We start from the raw sequence: 21,078 nt of genomic DNA, 5'->3' as shown, positions 1-21,078 counted from the left end.
AAAATATACTATATGAAAGAAGCCAGAAAAAAGGATCACCTATATGATTTTATTTTATATAGAATATCTAGAGTAAGGAAATCCATATGTAGAGCACAACATACTATATTCATAGGTAGAACACAACACACTTACCACACCAGATTGTGGGGTAGTAATCAGAGGGATCCTGGTTGTACAACACTGTGAATGTACTAAACACACTGACTTGCTCATTTGAAAATGGTAAATTTGTTTTTGTTGTTATTGAATAAATTTCACTTTAAGAAGAAAAAGAACAACCCAGTGCCAGTGGCTCAAACTCTATAACCCTAGCTACTTAGGAGCCTGAGAAATGCAATGTAAAAATTGTGATTCTGAGGCAGTCAGGGAGACTTATTTCCAAAAAGCCAGAAGTGAAAGTATGACTTTAATGGTAGAGAGCACTAGCCATGAGACAAAATGATGAGTGAGAGCTTAAGGTCTTGGAGTTCAAGCTCTAGTCAGCATCTGCAGAGAAAGGTAAGGAAAGGAAAGTGAAGGAAAGGGAGGAATTAACTGGAGTGAGAGTTTGTAATGTAAAGTAGACTTGCAAAGCTTACTCTAGGGTCTGTGACTGTGGATGCAGGGATAACGTGCAGTAGAATAAGTTCTATCTATGTCTCCTCCTCACACCTACTATGGGTAAGAGACCCATAGTAGCCAAGAGGGCTCTCTTTTCCCACAGAATACACCCATGCCATATTTTAACAGTTTCATTTTTTTAATAGGAAGGGTGGTAACATGTTTTACCAATCAACAATGGGGCTTGAACTACAGGCCTGGAGCATCCTCTCTTGACTTTTTCTATTCAAGGCTGGTGTTCTATAACTTGAACAACATCTCTGGCTTTTTTTCATGTGATTTGAATATAAGTCTCTGATATTTATTTGCCCAGCTGGCTCACAACCACAATTCTCACATCTCAGCCTCCGGAATAGCAAGGATTACAGGCATAAGCCACTGGCCCTGGGGAAATTGGTTTTATTTATTTATTTTTATTATTAATAAGTTTAAATTGTGAAACTACCATACAGAAGGTTTACAATTACATGAGCAAGGTAATGAGTACATTTCTTATCAAGCATTGTTGCCTCCTCCTTTGTTTCCCCTTACCATCCCTGCCCTCCCCTCCCCCCCGAAATTGGTTTAAAAATATGCAAAGGTTCAAGTAATAAAGAGATGTGAAGTTTTGAAATTATTCAGGAAGATGTAGATAAAAAAAATACAAAGTAGCAAGCATGCAGGATAAACAGTTTAAAAGCGTTAACACAATCAGAAGGACCATAGTTAATAAATGAATAGATTATAATTACTTAGGCTAATTTATATAAAGTAGTATAACAATGTAATTATAATCCATAAATGCATGCTTGGCCATGCACTACAGGGTCTGGTTTCTCCTGTATACTTGGTTCAGCCCCTGGCCACACAGGACATAATGACAGGGAGGAAGGTTTCCACTCAGAAAGGAGATTGGTGAAGAAGGCACCATCTGGGATCTGAGACATTTGTTCCTTGAGAAATTAACCTTACTATGAAGGTTAGAGGGACCTTGAAATTTGGTTTTCTATTATCTATTAGAATTTTTCCATCTTGGATATCTATGCTGATCTCTTTACTTACGCTATACTAAGAATAGCTTCTATTGAGACTAGTCTCCTCAAGAATTTGATCTGTTTAATATTGCCAGGTATATTCCTGAATCAGGTATGGCATAATAGTATTTGGGATTCATATTTAAATACATCCTGTAAGCAGTCAAAAGGGTATGGTGTTCAACTGGACAAGCTTTCAGTCATTCAGCCTAGGTTAAAAATATTCAAACTCCAATGAACTCATCTGTTTTTCCTGAAATGTATCTCTTGACACATTCTTCTCCTGACCTGATTCCTTAGCTGAGCAGAGGTCAGGTCTAATTTCAAGAACCATGTCTACTTTTATTGTATTGCGTTTTGGTTCCCAGGAGTGGATACATCTTTTGGAGGTGACAATTCCACACAGCAGGGGAACAGATTCCCTCATCATATAACACAGAACGGAAGTATATGCAATTTTAAGAAGGTTTTTTTTCTTTTCCCTCATTTGTGCCATTTTAAGAAATGCTGATCCAAGTTTGGTTCAAATTCCATTCACATTTTCAGGTCTTCATTTGCACACATTTTTCTTAAGTTAGAAACACTGGCTCTACTTTATGAAATAAATTTAATGAGGCTTGTCTTAAGTGGGCCACCTCAGTGCTGGGGAGCTCTGGTCTTTAATATATCTGAATAAAAATTCTTCCTTAGAGCCAGGCTGTGAGATCCTAGGACCTCAGTTCAAAACTAGCTTGGGAAGGAAAGTCAGTGAGAATCTTATCTCCAATTAACCACCAAAAAGCTAGAAGTGGAAGTGGTAGAACACTAGCCTAGAGCAAAAGAGCTCAAGGATAAAAGTGTCTGGGCCCTGAGTTTAAGCTCCAGAACTGGCACCTGCGCACATGAGCATACACGCAAATGTGTGCACACACAGATACATACACACCAAGTTTTCCTTAGAATGAGCACTCAAGGAGACCTATCCACAGTCTTCTTCCATCCTGTAAATTATGAATACAATGATAGAAAATAAACACTGGGAAATCACAGAAAGGGAAAGTTCCCTACAGCAATATTCCATGTAACAATTGGTGGCACAGAGCCATAAAGAAGCCAGGTCTACATCCCAGAGTCAGGACCTTTTCCTCCCTTCCTCCCTCTCTCCCTTCCTTCCTTCCTTCTTTCCTACCTTCCTTCCTTCCTTCCTCCCTCCCTTACTTTCTCCCTCCCTCCTTTCCTCCCTCCCTCTCTCCTCCATGTTTCTTTGCTCTTTCTTGCAATTCTCAGCTCCCTAAACTGTGGAAGTGAAGGTACAGCAGGGAGAAACTGAAGAAATATAATGATCCAAAGTATTCCTATCAGTACAGAAGTCTTCCACTATGGTTTGAATGTATCTACAAATGTTCATGCACAGGGTATAGAGGAGCATTCCTGTAAAGCCAAATGCTAGGGAGGCAGAGGCAGGAGATTGTAGACTCCAAGACTACCCAAGACTACCCAAGGGTTCCAGGACAGCCTGTGATACACAGCAGAAACCTGCCTGAAATAAATAGAAAAACAAACAAAATACAACAACAAAAGTTCAAATATTAGAAACTTAATCCCTAAATTTGTATTTGACATGGGGCCTTTCAGAGTTAACCAGGATTAGATGAGGTCATGAGAGTGGAGGTCCAGGATGGCATCAGTAGCTTTCAGAGAAGAGGGAAAGACTGGAGCTAACATGCTTGCTCTATGATATTATGTCCCCTGACAGATTCCTAGCCTCCAGAACTGTAGGAAACAAACCTCTGTCCTAAAGTAGCTAATCTCAGGTCTTCCATTTTAGCAGCAGAAAATAGACTAAGACAAGCTTTAGCTCTTTCCAATTTTATTCCCCTCCATACTTTCATTATTACCATATGGTGGGCCTAGTAGTACTCTTACATCTATTTTTGTCTTACACATGCTGCCCAATCTCTTTGGAACTTCTTGACTTCTTCCATATTGAATTCCTATTTGCCTTTCAAGATTCACCTGTTATAGTTATTTGAAATTAATCTTAAGAAAGGGCTTTCCCCTATTTGAAATAATGGTGGTATATTTCTCATTTAAGACACTTTCCACATTAGCTTGCAAATATTTGTGTCTGTCTAGTTGAAGACTATGAGCTCCCTGAGAATAAATATTCCTTCTTTAAAAAAATCTTTTTTATATCTACCACAGACAGCATATACCTAACCTATAGACTTTGTTCAGTAGATGCTCACTGAAATGGATGGGCCACAGACTAACATTATATGGATTCTTAGTTCTTCTAGCCAAGGGGAATGATCTGTTTTAAACTCTTCTTGAACTACCACAGCCTCAATCCCATGTGGCTTTAGAGTTCATTAACAAAAAAGTTGACCACTACAGCCTGCCCATTTCCATAGCAAGAGTCTGCAATGGCACATGTCTTAGAACTCATTGGTCTTAAGTGATAGAGAATCATATCAAACTAATTATAGGATGATTATTGATGGCTTGGGGAATCTGAGGAAGGACTAGACACCTAAGTAGGGAGGGCTGTGTGCCGATAGGCCCTGACATAGTGGAACCTGGGATGCTGACATGCCTATACTTCCCATCTCCCCTCACAGTTCCCTTGTTTCCTCCTCTTTTCTCTCATGGCTAGAGATGGCTCTTGGTTTTCACTTCTGTCACTGGAGGAAGAACCCAATCTCTTTGGGTTTTAGTCCAAATATTACAAAGAGAAGACTTTTGTTTTGTGCCAGTCCTAGGGCTTGAACTCAGCTCCTGGGTGCTGTCCTATAACATTTTGCTCAAGACTGGTGCTCTTCTACTTGAGCTATAGCCCTAATCCTGGCTTTTTGGTGGTTAACTGGAAATAAAAGTGTCACAGACTTTCTTGTCTGATCTGGCTTCCAACTGAGATCCTGAGATCTCAATCTCCTTGGTAGCTAGTATTACAAGCATCAGCTTACCAGTGCCCAGCCAGAGAGAAGTTTTAAATGCTTGCTTTTCTAGAAAGTTAGTCAAAAGGCAAAGTTCTGCTCTGCTAATATACAGGCTCTCCCACTAAGTATATATATATATGAGGGAAGAAGCTGCTCTAGCAAAGGATGTTAGCAGTCTATGTCAGAAGGCCTCTTCTGAACTACTTGAAAAAGGATGACTTGTGTGTGCATAGTGGTTGGAAATATCACATGTAAGAAACCAAAGGTATTTCTACCTTTCCCATAAAGACATGCTTTTCTTTTCCATGTTCCTTCAAAAATTTTGCTTGCTTTTCATCTGGATTGAAATACGTATTTACTTAAAACTAACAAATAAACATACAAACATTATAATCTGACTTACGTGTAGCTTGGAACCAGGGAAATTGCCATATTTAATGAATGCTGGGATAAATAATTATTCTGGTAAAATTTTCTGTAAATGTCTACACTACAGCTGTTATCTCTTCTATATATAGGTTATCTGCTTAATTCTGGCTATTTGTTTCCTTGCTTGTCTTACTATTGTCAATTTCCTTCAGGAAGAAGCAAAGTCAAGAAAATAGCCAAACGTAGAATCTAAAAACTATTGGAAGGGTTTCTTTCTCCCCCAAGAATTGTAATGCAAAGATGACTCATCTTGTAAAATAGTTATGGAAACCTAAGATTATATGACAACTGTCATTTTAATTATATGCCCATCTGAAAGATTTTGCCTATGCTGAGCCTCAGTCAGGACTGAAGTAAAATAAGCCTTTATTCACCTATGTTCACCTGGTGGGGGGCCTATGGGAGACAGTAAGATGGAACTTAGAGCTCAGCTGCTTGACAAGTGACACCAGAGGGAAAAGGCACAGCTCTACATATATCTGGATAGAATACCAGAAGGGATCCTACTAGTGTGCCCCATGGACCCAATGAGAGTCACCATTACATGCAGAAGAGATATTCTTGTTTGACAAATCCTCTAGTGTTTCCAGAAATATTTATGGGAACTCTATAGGAAACAGGTTCTTGTGACTTGGTAAGTTATAACACATGATGGAAATCTCAGCATGAATATAAGGTATACTCGTCGTTACCAACTGTCTGGTGACGTCTGAGATGGAACTCAATTCCCAAGTAGCTGACTAATGCCTTCTATGTGTCACAGGTGGCTCCCAGTGAAAAGTAGGGAACCTGTATATGTCCCACTTTGTCTCAAAATATCCTTCTCTTTTTCCTGTAAATACCATAGGACATTCTATCTTGATTTTTCTCACTAGACATCCAACTAAATTCCAATCATAACAAAGATTTCCCTGGCTCCAAAGTACATGTGGATAAGTAGGTCACTGGGAAGCCATGAAGAGAAAACAGAAAACAAGTGGAGGCCCTTGAAAAGACATGTTGGTTCTTGGACTTCCTTTTTATTTTTCCCCAGGGCTGAGAACCGAACCCAGGGCCTTGCGCACGCCAGGTGGGCACCCTTCCGTTGGGCTAAACCCCCAGCCCCCGGACTTCCTTTTTTTAATTTTCATTTTTTAATATATTTTTTAATTGTAAAAATACCATACAGAGGGGTTACAATTACATGAGCAAGGTAATGAGTACATTTCTTATCAAGCATTGTTGCCTCCTCCTTTGTTTCCCCTTACCATCCCTTTTCTTCCTCCTCCACTGACCCCCTCCTTACCCACTGTGCCAAAGTTGTAAAGTTCCTTTTTCAACATAATGACTTATACATCTCATTGTTGCAATGGGTCCACCTGTATCCCTATTTAAGCAATTTGTTTTTTCCCTTCCCCTCCACAAACTATACCAACATCAAATACAGTGAAAATGGGGGTTATACCGTGGGGAAGGGACATACAAAGCAATAAAAAAAACTTACAAATATGTTAGAAGCAATAGCAAGAAAGAAAAACCATTTGAGTCCTTATTGTGGGGTTCATTTTCCTTAACATCAACTTATCTGACTTTTTCTGCTTGTCTCAGACATATACTAGTTATTGCAAATAAAGGAAACCATGGGACCTATGTTTCTTTGGGCTTGGCTTACTTCACTTAATATGATTTTTTCCAAGTCTTTCCATTTCCTAACAAATGGGTTCTTGGACTTTCTAACCAGCCTCCGTCTCCCATCTCAAACTCAGCCTCATTTCAGTCTCTAAGCTCAATCTGTATACTAAGGAGACGAGTAGGAGCTCCACCCAGTCTTTTTTTTTTTTTAATTTTTATTGTGAAAATACCGTACAGAGGGGTTACAATTACATGGGCAAGGTAATGAGTACATTTCTTATCAGGTATTGTTGCCTCCTCCTTTGTTTCTCCTTCCCATCCTTCCCATTTCCCCTCCCTCCCCCTGCCTGGCCAAAGTTGTACAGTTCGTCTTTCAACATAACGACTTGTACATCTCATTGTTGCAATGGGTATCCCTATTTAAACGGTTTGTTTTTGCCCTTTCCCATTCACAAATTATACCAATATCAAATACAATGAAAGAGGGGGTTATATACCGTGGGGGAGGGACATACAAAGCAACAAAGAAATCATCTTATATGTTAGAAACAAGAAAGAAAAAAACATTTGAGTCCTTATCTTGGGGTTCATTTTGCTTAACATCAACTTATCTGACCATTTCTGCATGGGACCTATGTTTCTTTGGGCCTGGTTTACTTCACTTCATATAATTTTTTCCAAGTCTTTCCATTTCCTAACAAATGGGACATTGTCATTCTTTCTGATGGAGGCATAGAATTCCATTGTGTATATATACCACATTTTCTTGATCCATTCATCTACTAAGGGACATCTGGGTTGGTTCCATATCTTAGCTATGGTAAATAATGCTGCAATAAACATAGTTGTGCTGCTAGCTTTAGTATGGCCTTGTTTGTGATCATTTGGATAAATGACTAAAAGTGTGATTGCTGGAGGATGGCCAATAGACACAGGAAGAAATGCTCAACTTCTCTAGCCATAAAAGAAATGCAAATCCACCCAGTCTTAAGGATAATTCTGTTGTAATGTCAGAATTCCAATCCTAGGAATTAACCTGGCTTCTGCATTGCTCTGTCTTACAAAAGGATTTCACCAGAGGCTGAATTACTGAATCAGAAACCCAATTTCTCTGTGACCCCTTGTCTGCCCATTACTTCTACAGTTTTGCTGACTTCTTGGCCATATACCAAACACCCCTAAGAAGACAATTGTGGATGCCATGTGTACCATCAGCTATCATCTGTGCACACTATCAGTCCACATTTTGGAATTACTCTCATCCCTATAGGTGCTTTTCTTCTGCCATCCTTGATGTACCTTCCTGGCTGCCACCTCAGCCTCTCTTATGACCAGTTCAGGGAAAATAGCCAGCCCAACACTCTTAAGGGCTCCCTAACCTACATGGTTATGTGAGTTGTGCTCCTGGTCTTGTTTCATGCTGAAACCCAGCCTGTTGTATGTTGCACAGGAGGACTAGAGAGGTGAGGCCTAAGTTCTGTCAGACCCATTTTTGCTGTTCAGGAAATTGTTCAAGGGCGACCTGAACAGATAGTAGGTCTCACCTGCATATATTTGAGAGTATTAATTACTTTACATGCATATTTGGACACTGAACTCTAGATTCATTATTAGGATTAATTGTTCTTCTGGGGTTTCATCTAAATTCACAAACCTCTCAGATCCTAAGGCCAGCTCATTATTCCTGTGAGGGTTGTGGCATATTCAAGTCTGAGATATCTATGTGATAGGAGGGACAGATCACTGATGAATTAAGACAGTGGTGTAGACAGGGACAGGGAAGACTCTCACTGCTGGCTAAGAACATCAAACTTGGGGGGTACTCATAGAAAGTAAGTCATTTTGTAAACTGAGGTACAAATTAAAAAACCCAAGTCAGGTGCTGGTGCCTCATACCTGTAATCCTAGCTACTCAGGAGGCTGAGATCTGAGGATCACAATTCAAAGCCAGCCTGAGCAAGAAAAGTCCGTGAGACTCTGAACTCCAATAAACTACCAGAAAACTGGTAGTGGCGTTGTGGCTCAACTGGTAAAGCACTAGCTTTGAGTGGAAGAGCTCAGAGACAGCGCCCAGTCTGAGAGTTCAAGCCCCACGAACGACCAAATAAAATAAAATAAAATAAAAACCCAAACAACTTAATATCTCATTCATCATTGTCCAGAATTATAGAGTAAGCACTTCCCCTCTCCCTCCAAATTCTGCTGGTGATCCTGTGAGTCGTTTTCCTTCCTAGGTATATTCTTAGTGTGCATATTACCTTGCTTTCATCTGACCAGCTATCAGGAAAGGGACATGGAACATAAAGGATGTAAGTTACTCATGTAGAAAAAGCATCTGAGATTGGTAATTTACTTGCCTATTTTTTAATTAGTGTACATTACTTGTCCAAGAGGGTTTTGTGTTGTTTCTACAGACATGTACCACGTACTTTGAATTATTCGCTCCTTTAATTATGTCGTTAACTCCTCTTCTTCCCTTTTTCAGGCAGTATTTAGTGGGTTTCCTTATATTATCTTCATATATACATATATGCATATGTGTATATGTATAAGGTACTTTTGATCAATTCACTCTAGTACTTTTTTATTTCCTCCTCCACCTCCTCTCACTGATGTGCTCCCCCCAGTCACCCATTTATACTCATCATCATTATCATCATCATCACCACCACCATCATCATTATTATTTCAGGTTTATATTCCACAAATGAGTAAATACATGATATTTGGATTTTTGAACATGGCCTATTTTCCTCAACATGACAATCTCCACTTCCATCTATTTTCCAACAAATGACCTTATTCTATTCCCTGTTATGGCTAAGAATACTTTGTATGTGTACATAATACTTTATTATCCATACACACTTAATTTTTTTCAGTCCACTCATTATAAGTTGGGCACGTAGCTTATTCTGGACTTGATTACTGTGAATTTGGCTATTGCTTCTCTAAACATGATTGTGCGGGCATCTCTCTTTTGTGTGGAGTTGTGCTTCTTTGGATATATGCCCAAGAGTAGAATAGTAGAGTCATAAAAAAATAAATAATGTAACAAATAAATGGCCAAATGACTACCAGAAGTACACTATCAGAAGTACAAATAATTAATAAATGCTTGAATAAACATTTAATATCCTTAGCCATAATGGAAATGCAAGTCCAAACTATGCTGAGATTCCATCTCACCCCAGTCAGAGTGGCAATCAACAAGCAAACAAGCAACAAGTGCTGAACGAGGATGTAGAGGGAAAGCACCCCTCATGCACTGTTTGTGGGGATATAAACCAGTATAACCACTATGGAAATCAGCGTGGAGATTCATCAAAAAGCTAAAAATAGGTCTACCTATAATGCTAGGTAATTCATTTTTTAAAAAATGAATTACCTCATGGCTTTGTAGGCTGGGGATCTCTAGATGGGATGGCTAAATCTAGTGAATGCTGTGTACTGTTCCATGCATGACAGAAAAATGGAGAGGAAGAAGGAATATGAAGAAGGATCACATGGCAAGCCAGGAAGCAAGGGAAAGCTGAGGAGGCTAGACTTGCTTCACAATAACCTACTATTGCTGTAAAGAACTTGACCTCCAGATGGTTTTCCATCTACTTATGAGGGCTCTAGCCTATGACCCAAAACACCTTCCACAAGACACATCTTCAACTCTGTTGCATAAAGGAATCTCCCATGAGATTTTTTTATTGAAAAGGTGATGTACAGACGGGTTACAGTTATGTAACTAAGGAAATGAGTACAATTCTTGTTGAACAGTGTTAAGCCCTCCCTCATCTTCTCCTGCTTTCTCTCTCCGCCCCCCCCCCCGCAAGTTGTGAAGTTCATTTCCAATACTGTCTTGTGAGTATTGCTGTTGTATTGGTTCACACTTTGTCCTTTTTCTGTGTCCTTTGTTCTATGATTCTTTTCCCTGTCCCTAAATCAGATAAGCTTATATATAAGACAGAGGGTATCAAAAGAAAACAGTGACAACAAATAAACCAAAGGAAAAAAAACAAAGAAATAACTGCAAACAGCACACTAAAAACCACCACCACCTCAAAACCCTCTTGTTTCCGTATCTTGGAGTTCATTTCAATTAATATCATTTCATATGGTCGTATGTACACAGTTATTGAGCTATTGTAATCCTCTGCTAGAACTACCCTAGGCATATACTAATTATTACAAATGAGAGAAACCAAGGAGCCTATGTTTCTTTGGGTCTGGCTTACTTCACTAAATGTGATTTCCGCCCCCCCCCCCAGGTCTTTCCATTTCTTTATGAATGGGGTGATGAGACTTGGTAGGTATAAATCATAATCAAAGCAGAGCATCTTGCATCTTGGAAAAATGGCATATGATCTCCACACTTGCAAAAGGTACATGAGATGCTAAGAAAATATCAAAAAACGACGTGAAAACTGCCAACTGGAAGCCAAAGAAGAAAGGGTGGCTTTGTTATGAACTTTCCAAAGGTGTAGCCTACCAAATCACTACAAATGCAGCTGATTATGTACTTGGCTTCTTTCCTGGCCTCACTCTGGGCCAGCAGGGAAGAGGCACATCTCTGCTAGAAGAGATGCTTCTCCTGGGGACCAGCCCATGTAATGTTGAATATAATCCCAAAGTATCCTTCAGAAAATGGTGATGTGGTAGGAGACCAGGCAGAATAAGAGGTTCAGGCCATAAGCTTACTTTAATTGTCTAACACTGGTAGCAAATAAGCCTGCTGTATAAATAGTACTGAGATGCCCTTCTCTCTTGAAAGCTGCAGAAAGAAGGCTTGGGGAAAGACAGAAAACAGAAAAAAAACTAAAGTCTAGGTTAAAAATAGTTCTTTAGAATTGCTTTCTAGGCTGTGTGAACTACAACAAAATTCTACTTCTGCTACCAGCATTGCAATAAAAACGAAAAAAGAAGGGGAGAGAGACAGGAGAGTTCAAAAGCAGAGCTAGCTGCCTTTGGTCATCTTCTTGGTACTGCAGGCTGCTAATTTCAAGGGAATCTCTGAGAAGCTCCCTGAATTCAGGATGCTGTTGAGATTAGTTGCTGCTGGCTTTCTAACTTAAAAGATTGGGAGATCTTTAAGTTCAGATAACTGCATTTATTTGGCTGCATGAAAAGAAAGAAGACTGGAAGCTGTGCGCCAGTAGCTCACGACTGTAATCCTAGCTACTCAGGAGGCTGAGATCTGAGGATCAAGGTTCAAAGCCAGCTGAGCAGTAAAGTCCGTGAGACTCTATCTCCACTAAACCACTAGAATACCGGAAGTGGCGCTGTGGCTCAAGTGGTAGAGCGCTCTCGCCTTGAGCTGAAGAGCTGAGGGACAGTGCCCAGGCCCAGAGTTCAAGCCCTACAACCAACGGAAAAAGAAAAAAAGAGAAAGAAGACTGGAAATAATTTAGAAACCAGAACCAGCATCTCACATGACACAGTACATAGCATTTTCTCAATCCAGGACTAAGGGGACCAATCACATTGGCTGTGTAGATCTGCTGATCAGTATCAATGTCACTTTGCAAGGTGTGTTTATTTTTTTTCAGATTAAATATTTCCTCCCTAAGTCATAGGAAGAACACACATTTTTTCTTCTGAGTCTCATTCTGCTTCCCCTCATTACCAGAACTTCCAGGCATACGTACTGAGCTGCCAGATCCAAGATCCTTGGCTGTACAGAGGTGGTTCTTTATTTTAACACACAAGTAAAGCATGTTATTTCACACCTGTAAATTTCATCAAGCTGATCATACACACATACACACACATATACACACATGCACAGACACATATACAATATATAGACACTAGATATATTTTAGACGTAACATCCATACGTGAGAGAATATGTGATCTTTGTCCTTCTGAGGCTGACTTACTTTGCTTACCATGTTTCCACATCCACTCATTTCCCTGCAAATGACATAGTTTCATTCTTCTCTGGGACCCCTTTGGACAATTAACACACAGAATAACAACAATAACATTAGAAAGTTGAAGTATGTCCAGATTAGGATATATGTAGGAGTGAGGGGGCAGGGGAAGTAAACAGAGCAGAGGAAGGAGGGTGAATAGTCATAATGATCTATGTACTATGTGAAAATGGAACAAAAATAGTCAATGTCATTGATGCCGTGAGAGGTGATTTTTGAATAATTGTTCCCAAATTTCATTTAAAATAGTCTTCTTAGAAGGACTTCAATAAATTCACCTCTCATCCTTTTGTATGGAGCTGTGTGTACAGACATGAATAATAAAAGTATTTCTGATACAATCCAATGCAATTTTATATTTTAATGGCTTCTGTGTGTTTGGTCTTTCCGGGGCATATAGGTTTCCCTACCACACAATATCTCTACTTCCCATGCTAGCCAGTGTTTTCCTCCATCAATATCTTCTATAGTCAAAAATGTTCAGGTTCACCCCTTCCACATCTACCATTCCCTACCTACCCCATACCAGTGCAATGGAACTTCCAGCTTCCTAGGCTCTTAAAACTCTCTACAACCTTGTACATTCTGTTATTTCCAATCTGCAAGGGGTTACCTTACTATTAACACAAGGAATGAGAGTATAAGGGCTAGAACTAAAGCCATATCAGTAAGCAAGAAACTATAAGCTAAAACTAAGAATAAATCCAAATTCTTCATCCAGAAGCTTTCCGGTATACTAACAAGAATGGAAAAGGAAAATAAAAGTCACATGCCTTTGGCATACTAGGTAGTACTTAACAATTCATTTTGTTCTAATATTTTATGTCCTATATAAAAGTAAAATCAAGACTCAGTTTCCTATGGAGACTCATGGAAATTTCTCTTCTAGACAAAAACCCAGAGCTAAATTGGCACTCTATAGTGTCAGGAACCCAAAATACCCCACACATTCTCTTTTCTGTAAAAGTGGGAGACAGATATTGTCTGCAAGCTCCAAAATATATTTACAGGCCAAAAGCAGCAGAGATAAAGTAGAAGCCAAATGGGAGGAACTGAATGGGAGGAACTGAAGGAAAGAAGTATAGAGTGACACACCTCAGAAGTCCCTAGCAAAAATACATTTTTGTTCAGAGCTAGGGATTATGATCTGAAGTGCAAGGCAAGTCTCTACCACTGAGTACTGATATTGGTGTAAGTAAGGGGAGATTTTCTATAGCTTGATAGGGAAGCACAATAGACCAAAGAGATGAGTCTATTTTAAAGACAGAGTTGGTTTCTTAAGCCTTAGGCCTAAGGTTGTAAAAACAAGGTAATATGAGCCCACTGCCCATTACTCATACCTGTAATCCTAGTTAGGAGGCTGAGATCTGAAGATTGTGGTTTGAAGGCAGACAGGTCAGGAAAGTCTATGAAAAATTTATTTCTAATTAACCACCAAAAGTAAGAGTGAAGCAATGGTAGAGAGCTACCCTTGAGTGAAAAAGTAAGAGTGAAGCAATGGTAGAGAGCTACCCTTGAGTGAAAAAGCTAAGAGAAAGCACACTCAGTTCCTGAGTTCAAGCCACAGTAGTTGAACAAAACAATAACAATAACAAAAAGGCTAATGGCCTCCCTTCCAGGCCAGCTTGCAACCATTCTTACCAACCTGTACAAACAGCAGGTCCAGGAAACACAATACATTCTAACACAAGTGACCCAAAGGCAATCATATGAATACTATTCATATATCAACTAGAAGAGTGAAAAAGAAAATGAGGCCAATAGTAGAAAACTTACTAGCAGGAATATCACAGAAAAATGTTGCCATTGAAATTCCTAGCTACTATGCAATGATTTGTTAAAACTAAGTGAAGCAATATTTCTACGAAGGATGATACAATGGCATTTTGGAAAGACAAAAGAGGAAATTTTCAATGTGCATGGGGTTAACAGACTTAGTTTCTACTAGTCCTTGAGTAACTTTGTTAGTAGATAATAAACTTGAATCAGTCATCTAGATAACTGTGGAACTTGAGACAAAGAGCAGTGCACTGAGGGTCTTTATCTATGGTAAGAAGACTTAAAAAGCAAAGAAAGGAGGCAAAAAGGAAAAAAAAAAAGGACGACAGGATAAAATGAGGAGATCCTACCCTGACGGTGTGACCTACCTGTTTATGTCAAGAGGGCAGATAGTCAGCCCAGACTTGGTGATTGCCCCTCCTTCAGGAGGTGGGAATAAAAGAGACATTTAAGCTAACAAGTCAGATCATACTACTCCCTTCCCTTCTCCTGTTCCCATATAACCCTAATTATATTAGGGTTGCAGACTTGGCTCACTCTTGTCCTGCCTGACCCACAAACACCTCTCTGCCCCATTGAAGTCTCTTTTCAGCCTGTAGATAGTTCATGCCATAATCCCCAAAGATTGACACCTGCCTTCTGAGTGTTCCTTCCTTATTCCTTCACTATGCAGCAGACATTTTCAATGCCCCAACAAGCCTGGCTGGGTTCTAAGTGAAATCAGCCTGTGATGACATCCAATGTATTTTCCCCTCATTGTACTTCAAATGCACGTGATTATTCAATATCTGATCTGCCCATAAGACTATACGTACTCCAAGTCGGTAGATCTTATCTGATTAGAGCACAGTTAAGTCCTAGGAAATGCTGTAGGTTGGGTCACAAGGGAATTGTTTACAGAATATTTTCCAAGAAACTAATAAAGCAGCTCCCTTCCTCACATCCCCATATTCTTCTTTCTGGGCCTAGTCTCCTGTCTCTTTCTTTCATATCCAGGATGTGATATGGTAAGAAACTACTTCTAAAAACAATACCAAAATATGAACCATCTTTAGAATAGTCTGAGTATTATACTTCACTAAGACAGGAAAAAATGCACTTTAGAATGTTTCAAAGATGACTGATATAAGACCTTTCTCATAAGTTATATGTTCACTTGGAATTCAGAAGACATTTTGTTTCAGATGCCTTGGGTTATAGCAAAAATCTATTGTATGTTTCTATAGGCTATTTGTCACACAGATAGTAAAGGATGAAATCAGAAAGCTTTTCACTTACTTTGGATGCTCAAATGTGTCTATGAGATCAACCTTTTCCACCAGGTCTCCTCCGATTGTTCGGACTAAATCATAGAAATCGTTCTCTGCGTAATTCTCAGAGGGCAACCAGAATGAAATGTCATTTGTCACAGCAGGGTATTTGCTAAGAGGCTAAGAAAACAAGAGAAGAAAAAAAATATGTGGACTTGTTGGATGGATGAGAATATGTTTTTCATATAAGGCTTCAATTGGCAAATTAGGAAATGCTGATAAAACATTTAATATTTGAATTTCAAGAACAAAATGTACATAAAGATAAATCAATATTCAGAATCAGCAAACTCCATTATGAATGCTATACTTACCACTTTGTGTATAACAATAGCATATATTAAACTTAGTTTGCCATTAAAGTTCAGTTTAGTATAAAGCAATATAAATAGATCATATTTCACTTTCTCCCATTCACTAGAGTACTAGAGGAGAAAGTTCAGACTTAATTAATAGGCGATTCATTAGCTTCTTGTGATACTTAAAGGAAGCCATCTTAATTGAGAAATAAGTAAAAACTTGTCAAACTGCTATTTCAATTAGTAAAGTCATTGTTTATTAGTGATTTTAATAATTAAAATAAGGGAATGGGTTGATAAATGATCATTTAGTTTTTTTTAAAGTTATGCCTTAAGAATATTGTAAGCACAAATGTACTCATTTACCCCCATTTGATTGCTCAGTAGTTCATCCTTGTCTTGGATCCACATGTGAAATTAAGAGGTTTAGAACATATTGCATTTATATACATGCCTATGTATCACATATATATTTTGGTCAGTAAGTTAATACCAAAATGAGACATATTCATTATGAAACTAAGAAATTCTAAGGGACTATGTTCATTATGAAACTAAGACATTCTTAGGGACTCTTAGCTAGATAAATTTTTAGAAGGAAAAATTTATGCAGTGATTCATGATAAATCTGATATCACTAGAAATTCTCGATGAGCCATTCATTCTTTTAAAGTATAAAACTTTTAAATTGCAAAAGCTCTGAAAAACTAAATATTCATACACAAACACTTGCTGAAACTAAAGCACCAATTTTCAAGCAAATGCATCCATTTAGAACACAGTTTTCTTTTCTTTTTCTTTTTTTTTTTAGTACAAGAGTTTGAACTCACGGTTTGATGCTTGCCAGATCTGAACCAAACCTCCAGCTCCTTTTGCTTTTAGTTATTTATTTTTTAAAGATGTGGTCTCAATTTTGCCAGGGGCCCAACTCTGCCCATGATCATAGACCTATGCCTTCTATAATTGGAATTAAAGACTTGCCCTACCATGACTGATTTGTTCTTTGGGATAAGATCTTGCTAACTCCTATCTTTTCCCATCCCCCAGGTTGGTCTTGAACCTCAATCCTCCTACCTATACCTCCAAAGTAGCTGGGATTACAGATGTGAACTATCATGCCTAGACTTAGACATATATTTTAAGCAAGTATGACAAAAACTGTTGTCTAGGAATTTTTGACAAAATCCTTTATCCCTGATACATATCTCATGCTTTTCTTCTAGAAAAATCAGTACACTGTGATCAGTGGGTTAATGAATAACAAGAGATAATATTGTAATCTCTGTAAATAGAGCTTTTCCATTTGATGATATCCCTTTGTTCCTTAGGAACATAGGGATTTAGGGAAATTAGTGAAACACTAAGATTGTCAAGACCTAGCATGAAATATCCTCTTCCATGAATTACCTTTCATGAATCCTAGCTGAGGCACGGAACTCCTGAGCTCTGATGGGAGGCAAAGCCACATAGGAATGAAGGTGTCTCAATGAAGCATCTGGCAGTAACTCAGGGACAACAGGATGTGGTCAGCCAGAAAACATCTTCCCAGATAGTACTGTGTTTAATAAAGACAGTTCCCCCAAACCATGCAGTTTAAAAGAAAACCTTAGGCAACTCATTGGCTTACAGTCAATTTCAAGCTAACAAATGTAACAAATCTATAGTAATTGCTTAAGTAAAGGAAGCATTCACTCCACGGATTGGAAAGTAAGATGTGTCACATACCCTAGTGGCCCTTGCTCTTGAGTAGAAGAAATCTAACTTTGTCGGGAAAATAAGAAAGTAATTACAGATGCATGGTTACTGATTCAAACTGTCAGGAGCTTAATTACTAAGAGGGTTGGGGATGTAGCTCCGTGGTAGAGCACTTGCCTAGCAGGCATAAGACCCTGGATTCAGTTCCCAGAACCGCACAAAAGTTTAAAATAAAAACCATTCAGCAGAATTGGGTGCTGGTGGCTCACACTTGGAATCCTAGGTACTCAGAAGGCTGAGATATGGAAAATTGTGGTTTGAAGCCAGGAAGAATGTGGAAACCAAATATCCCCTCAAGGATACTCCCTCAATGACCTAACTTCCCAGTACAGACCTGACCTCCTAGAGGTCATATTTCAGCAGCACCATCAGCTGGGAATCAAGCCCGTACTACATGGCCTTTGAGGAGCACTAACTCCAAACCATAGCATTTCCTTTTCACTTTTGCCAGTGAATATTCTTCCCTAATAGTTTTCCAGGAGGATGTAAACTTCTTGGTCCTTCCTCCTCTCCCTCTCCTCCTCCCTCCCCTCCCTCCTTTCATTCCTTCTCCCTCCACTCCCTTCCTCCCCACCCTTTCTCTCCTCCCTCTCCTTCCTTCCTTCCTTCCCTCCCTCCCTTCCTAGTTTTCTGCTTATACATGGTTTGAACTCAGGGCCTGAGTATCGTCCCTTAACTCTTTTTATTCAAGGCTAGCACTCTACCACTTGAGCCACAGTTCCATTTCTGGCTTTTTGGTGGTGAATTGGATATAAGACTTTCTTTACTGGGCTGGCTTGGAACTGTGATCCTCGAATTTCAATTTCCTTAGTAAGTAGGTTTACAGGTGTGAGCCACTGGAGCCTGACTTGAACTCTTGGTATTTTTTTCTTTCTTTTTTTTTTTTTAATTGGGAGGGAAAAAACTGGGAGAAAATGAGGGAGAGGATGAGACTGTTTCAAAATAAATGCACTCATCTGACTTATGCAACTCGAACTGCTCTGTACATCACTTTCACAATAAAATTAAAAACATTTTATTATCTTTAAGTAGTCCTTCCTACTTAGATAACCTGGGAGTGCACAAAATTATTGACTTTTATTTTTTCACCTCAGCATTTTGGAATTTTTCCTGGTACCTATTAGTAATGATGACAAGTCTGCTGCCAGTCAGTGCTATTTCCTAGAGGTAATCTGTCTCTTCATGGCAGTTTGGAAGTACTATGTCTTTATCTGTGAGGCTCTGCAGTTTTTCACTGATGAGGCCAAATATGCATTTATCTTTATTCTGCTCAGTATGCACAGTATGTTTTCAGTTGGGAGGGGGTGGCAGTTCAGGTCTTGTTCCTATTTTGAGAAATGACCAGCTCTCACTTCTCAGCCATTACTTTCATTCTCTGTTTTGTTTTCTTTTGTTTTGGTCGGTCATGGGGCTTGCATTCTGGGCCTGGGGACTGCCCCTCAGTTCTTTAGCTCAAGGCAAGCACTCTCTCACTTGAGCCACAGTGCCACTTCCGGCTTTTTCTGCTTATGTGGTGCTAAGGAATCGAACTCAGGGCCTCATGTATGCAAGACAAGCACTCTACCACTGAACCACCTTCCCAGTCCATATTACTTTCATTCTCTTCTGAAAGTGTAACACTACATATTGTAGAGCATCTCAATCTGTCTTCTACTTCTGTTAAGTGACCTTATTAGGTTTATACTTTTTTGTGTTTTTCCTGCATCACACCAGAGAAATTTTTATTGTTTCTTATCTACTCCTTCCTTAAAATGAGACTAGGTTATTTTATTTCAACCTATTACTTGTTTCTGAGGTTCCAATAGTTTTCCGTCCACATTTACTTAATAGTTCATTTCTGCCTGGTATTGCCTCTTATTCACAATGTGCTGCTGGATTTGTTTGTTTTATAGGTATAATTCCTCCACTGATCTCCCCTAGGGCCTGAGGACTGCTTTCGATTTATTTTAATCTCTGGTGCATTTAGATTCTGATCTAAACCTAGAATGCATGCACAGGTTCTTCTCCTGTGGGAGGTAACAGTGAATGTCCCTCCCTTCTCTAGAGGTACTTGCTTCTTCCACCTGAACCCCTGGCCCTAAATAGAGCTGACAGTGGTGACCCAGTTTTTTCCCAATGCTGGCTGCTGTGAGGCTGGAATGACTGATGCCGTTCCTTGTAAGGAGGCCATGTCTCTGCCCAGCTTTCTTCCTGGGATTGATGCTTATAGATGTTGCTTATAGCTAAAGGTGAGTTCCAGTAGTGAGCTTCCCTTCTAGCTCACATAGACCTGACCATTGGCTGTTTTCAAGCAGAGAACAGCTTCTGACCCAGTAGATCATGGTGTGCTGTTTCAGTTCTGACTCTATAGAGGGCTAAGCCAGGCTCCCCTTTGTTACAGTCCTGGAACCCACAGCACTTCAGTATCACACTTAATCATAGGGATGAGGAGGAGATAGGATAGTTAGAAGGAGGTATGATTATTACTTTTCCATTCTCATATGTTTAGGTTGCATCTACCAAGATCAACCTGACTCTTCCTTTACATCATGGCTCTAATTTGTGGAGAAGAAGAAAACAGACCTCTGAAACTATGACCCAAGATTCAAAGCCTTGTTCCTGAATTTTCACAAATAAAGATATTTTACACAGAACTAGGATTCACAAACCCAGCAAAAGTCGTTTCAGTGAGTCAAAATTAACACTAGTCTATGAGCTAAAATAAAAATTGTATCAAGTAGTTCAAATACACACAGCTTACATAACTCTATTGAATCAAAAATAACAAACATATTGCATTAAGAAGTCATGTTGACCCAGAGGTACCTCTACATTTCACATGGAAAAGGGTATATTTTATGATGATAAAGCCATACAGAGAGTATCATTTGTCTTGTGGTAGCTACTTACATTGTAATAACATTCATTCAAATTTAGAGGATCATTTAATGAGCTAGGCTTATAAACCCCTTTGCAACCCTGGAAAACTCCGAGGGTGCATCTAGCTAATCCCCACCTCATAGTAGGCTTCTGAGCAGGAAACTAACATTGAACTGCAGAAATCAGCCAATCTCTGCAGTTCCTTTTTCTTTTTGATTTATTTATTTGTTCATTTCCTTATTTATTATTCTTTTTTAGTACTAGGGGTTAAGTTCAGAGCATTGTGTTTATTACTTGAGCCATTCCCCCAGCCCTTTTCTTCTTTTATTTTTGAAAATTTTATTGTAAAGGTGATGTACAGAGGGGTTACAGTTTCATAAGTCAGTATTGAGTACATTTCTTTTTGAACAGTGCCACCCCCTCCCTAATTTTCTCCCAGTTTTCCCTTTCCTTCCCTCCTACCTTCCAAGATGTATAGTTCACATTCACAATGTCCTGTGTAGTGAATATCACTGCTGAATTAGTTCACCCTTTGTTACATCATTACTGTGCTTCCCCTTTTCCCTCCCCAAATC

At 39.1% G+C, this 21,078-nt stretch overlaps 1 protein-coding gene across 1 annotated transcript in view; it reads right to left on the bottom strand.

Moving 5' to 3' along the window:
- Positions 1 to 21,078, bottom strand: part of Fars2 (phenylalanyl-tRNA synthetase 2, mitochondrial) — a 429,795-nt gene that overhangs the window by 120,525 nt on the left and 288,192 nt on the right. Inside the window, exon 6 of the mRNA XM_013016736.1 lies at positions 15,559 to 15,710. Coding sequence (XP_012872190.1) covers positions 15,559 to 15,710 — 152 coding nt within the window. The remainder of the gene's footprint in view (positions 1 to 15,558; positions 15,711 to 21,078) is intronic.

Source organism: Dipodomys ordii, unplaced genomic scaffold (genome assembly GCF_000151885.1).
Source record: "Dipodomys ordii isolate 6190 unplaced genomic scaffold, Dord_2.0 Scaffold32, whole genome shotgun sequence".
Taxonomy (NCBI): Eukaryota; Metazoa; Chordata; class Mammalia; order Rodentia; family Heteromyidae; genus Dipodomys; species Dipodomys ordii.
The sequence above is the reverse complement of the archived record's forward strand: the minus strand, read 5'-3'. Positions and strand labels throughout refer to the sequence as shown.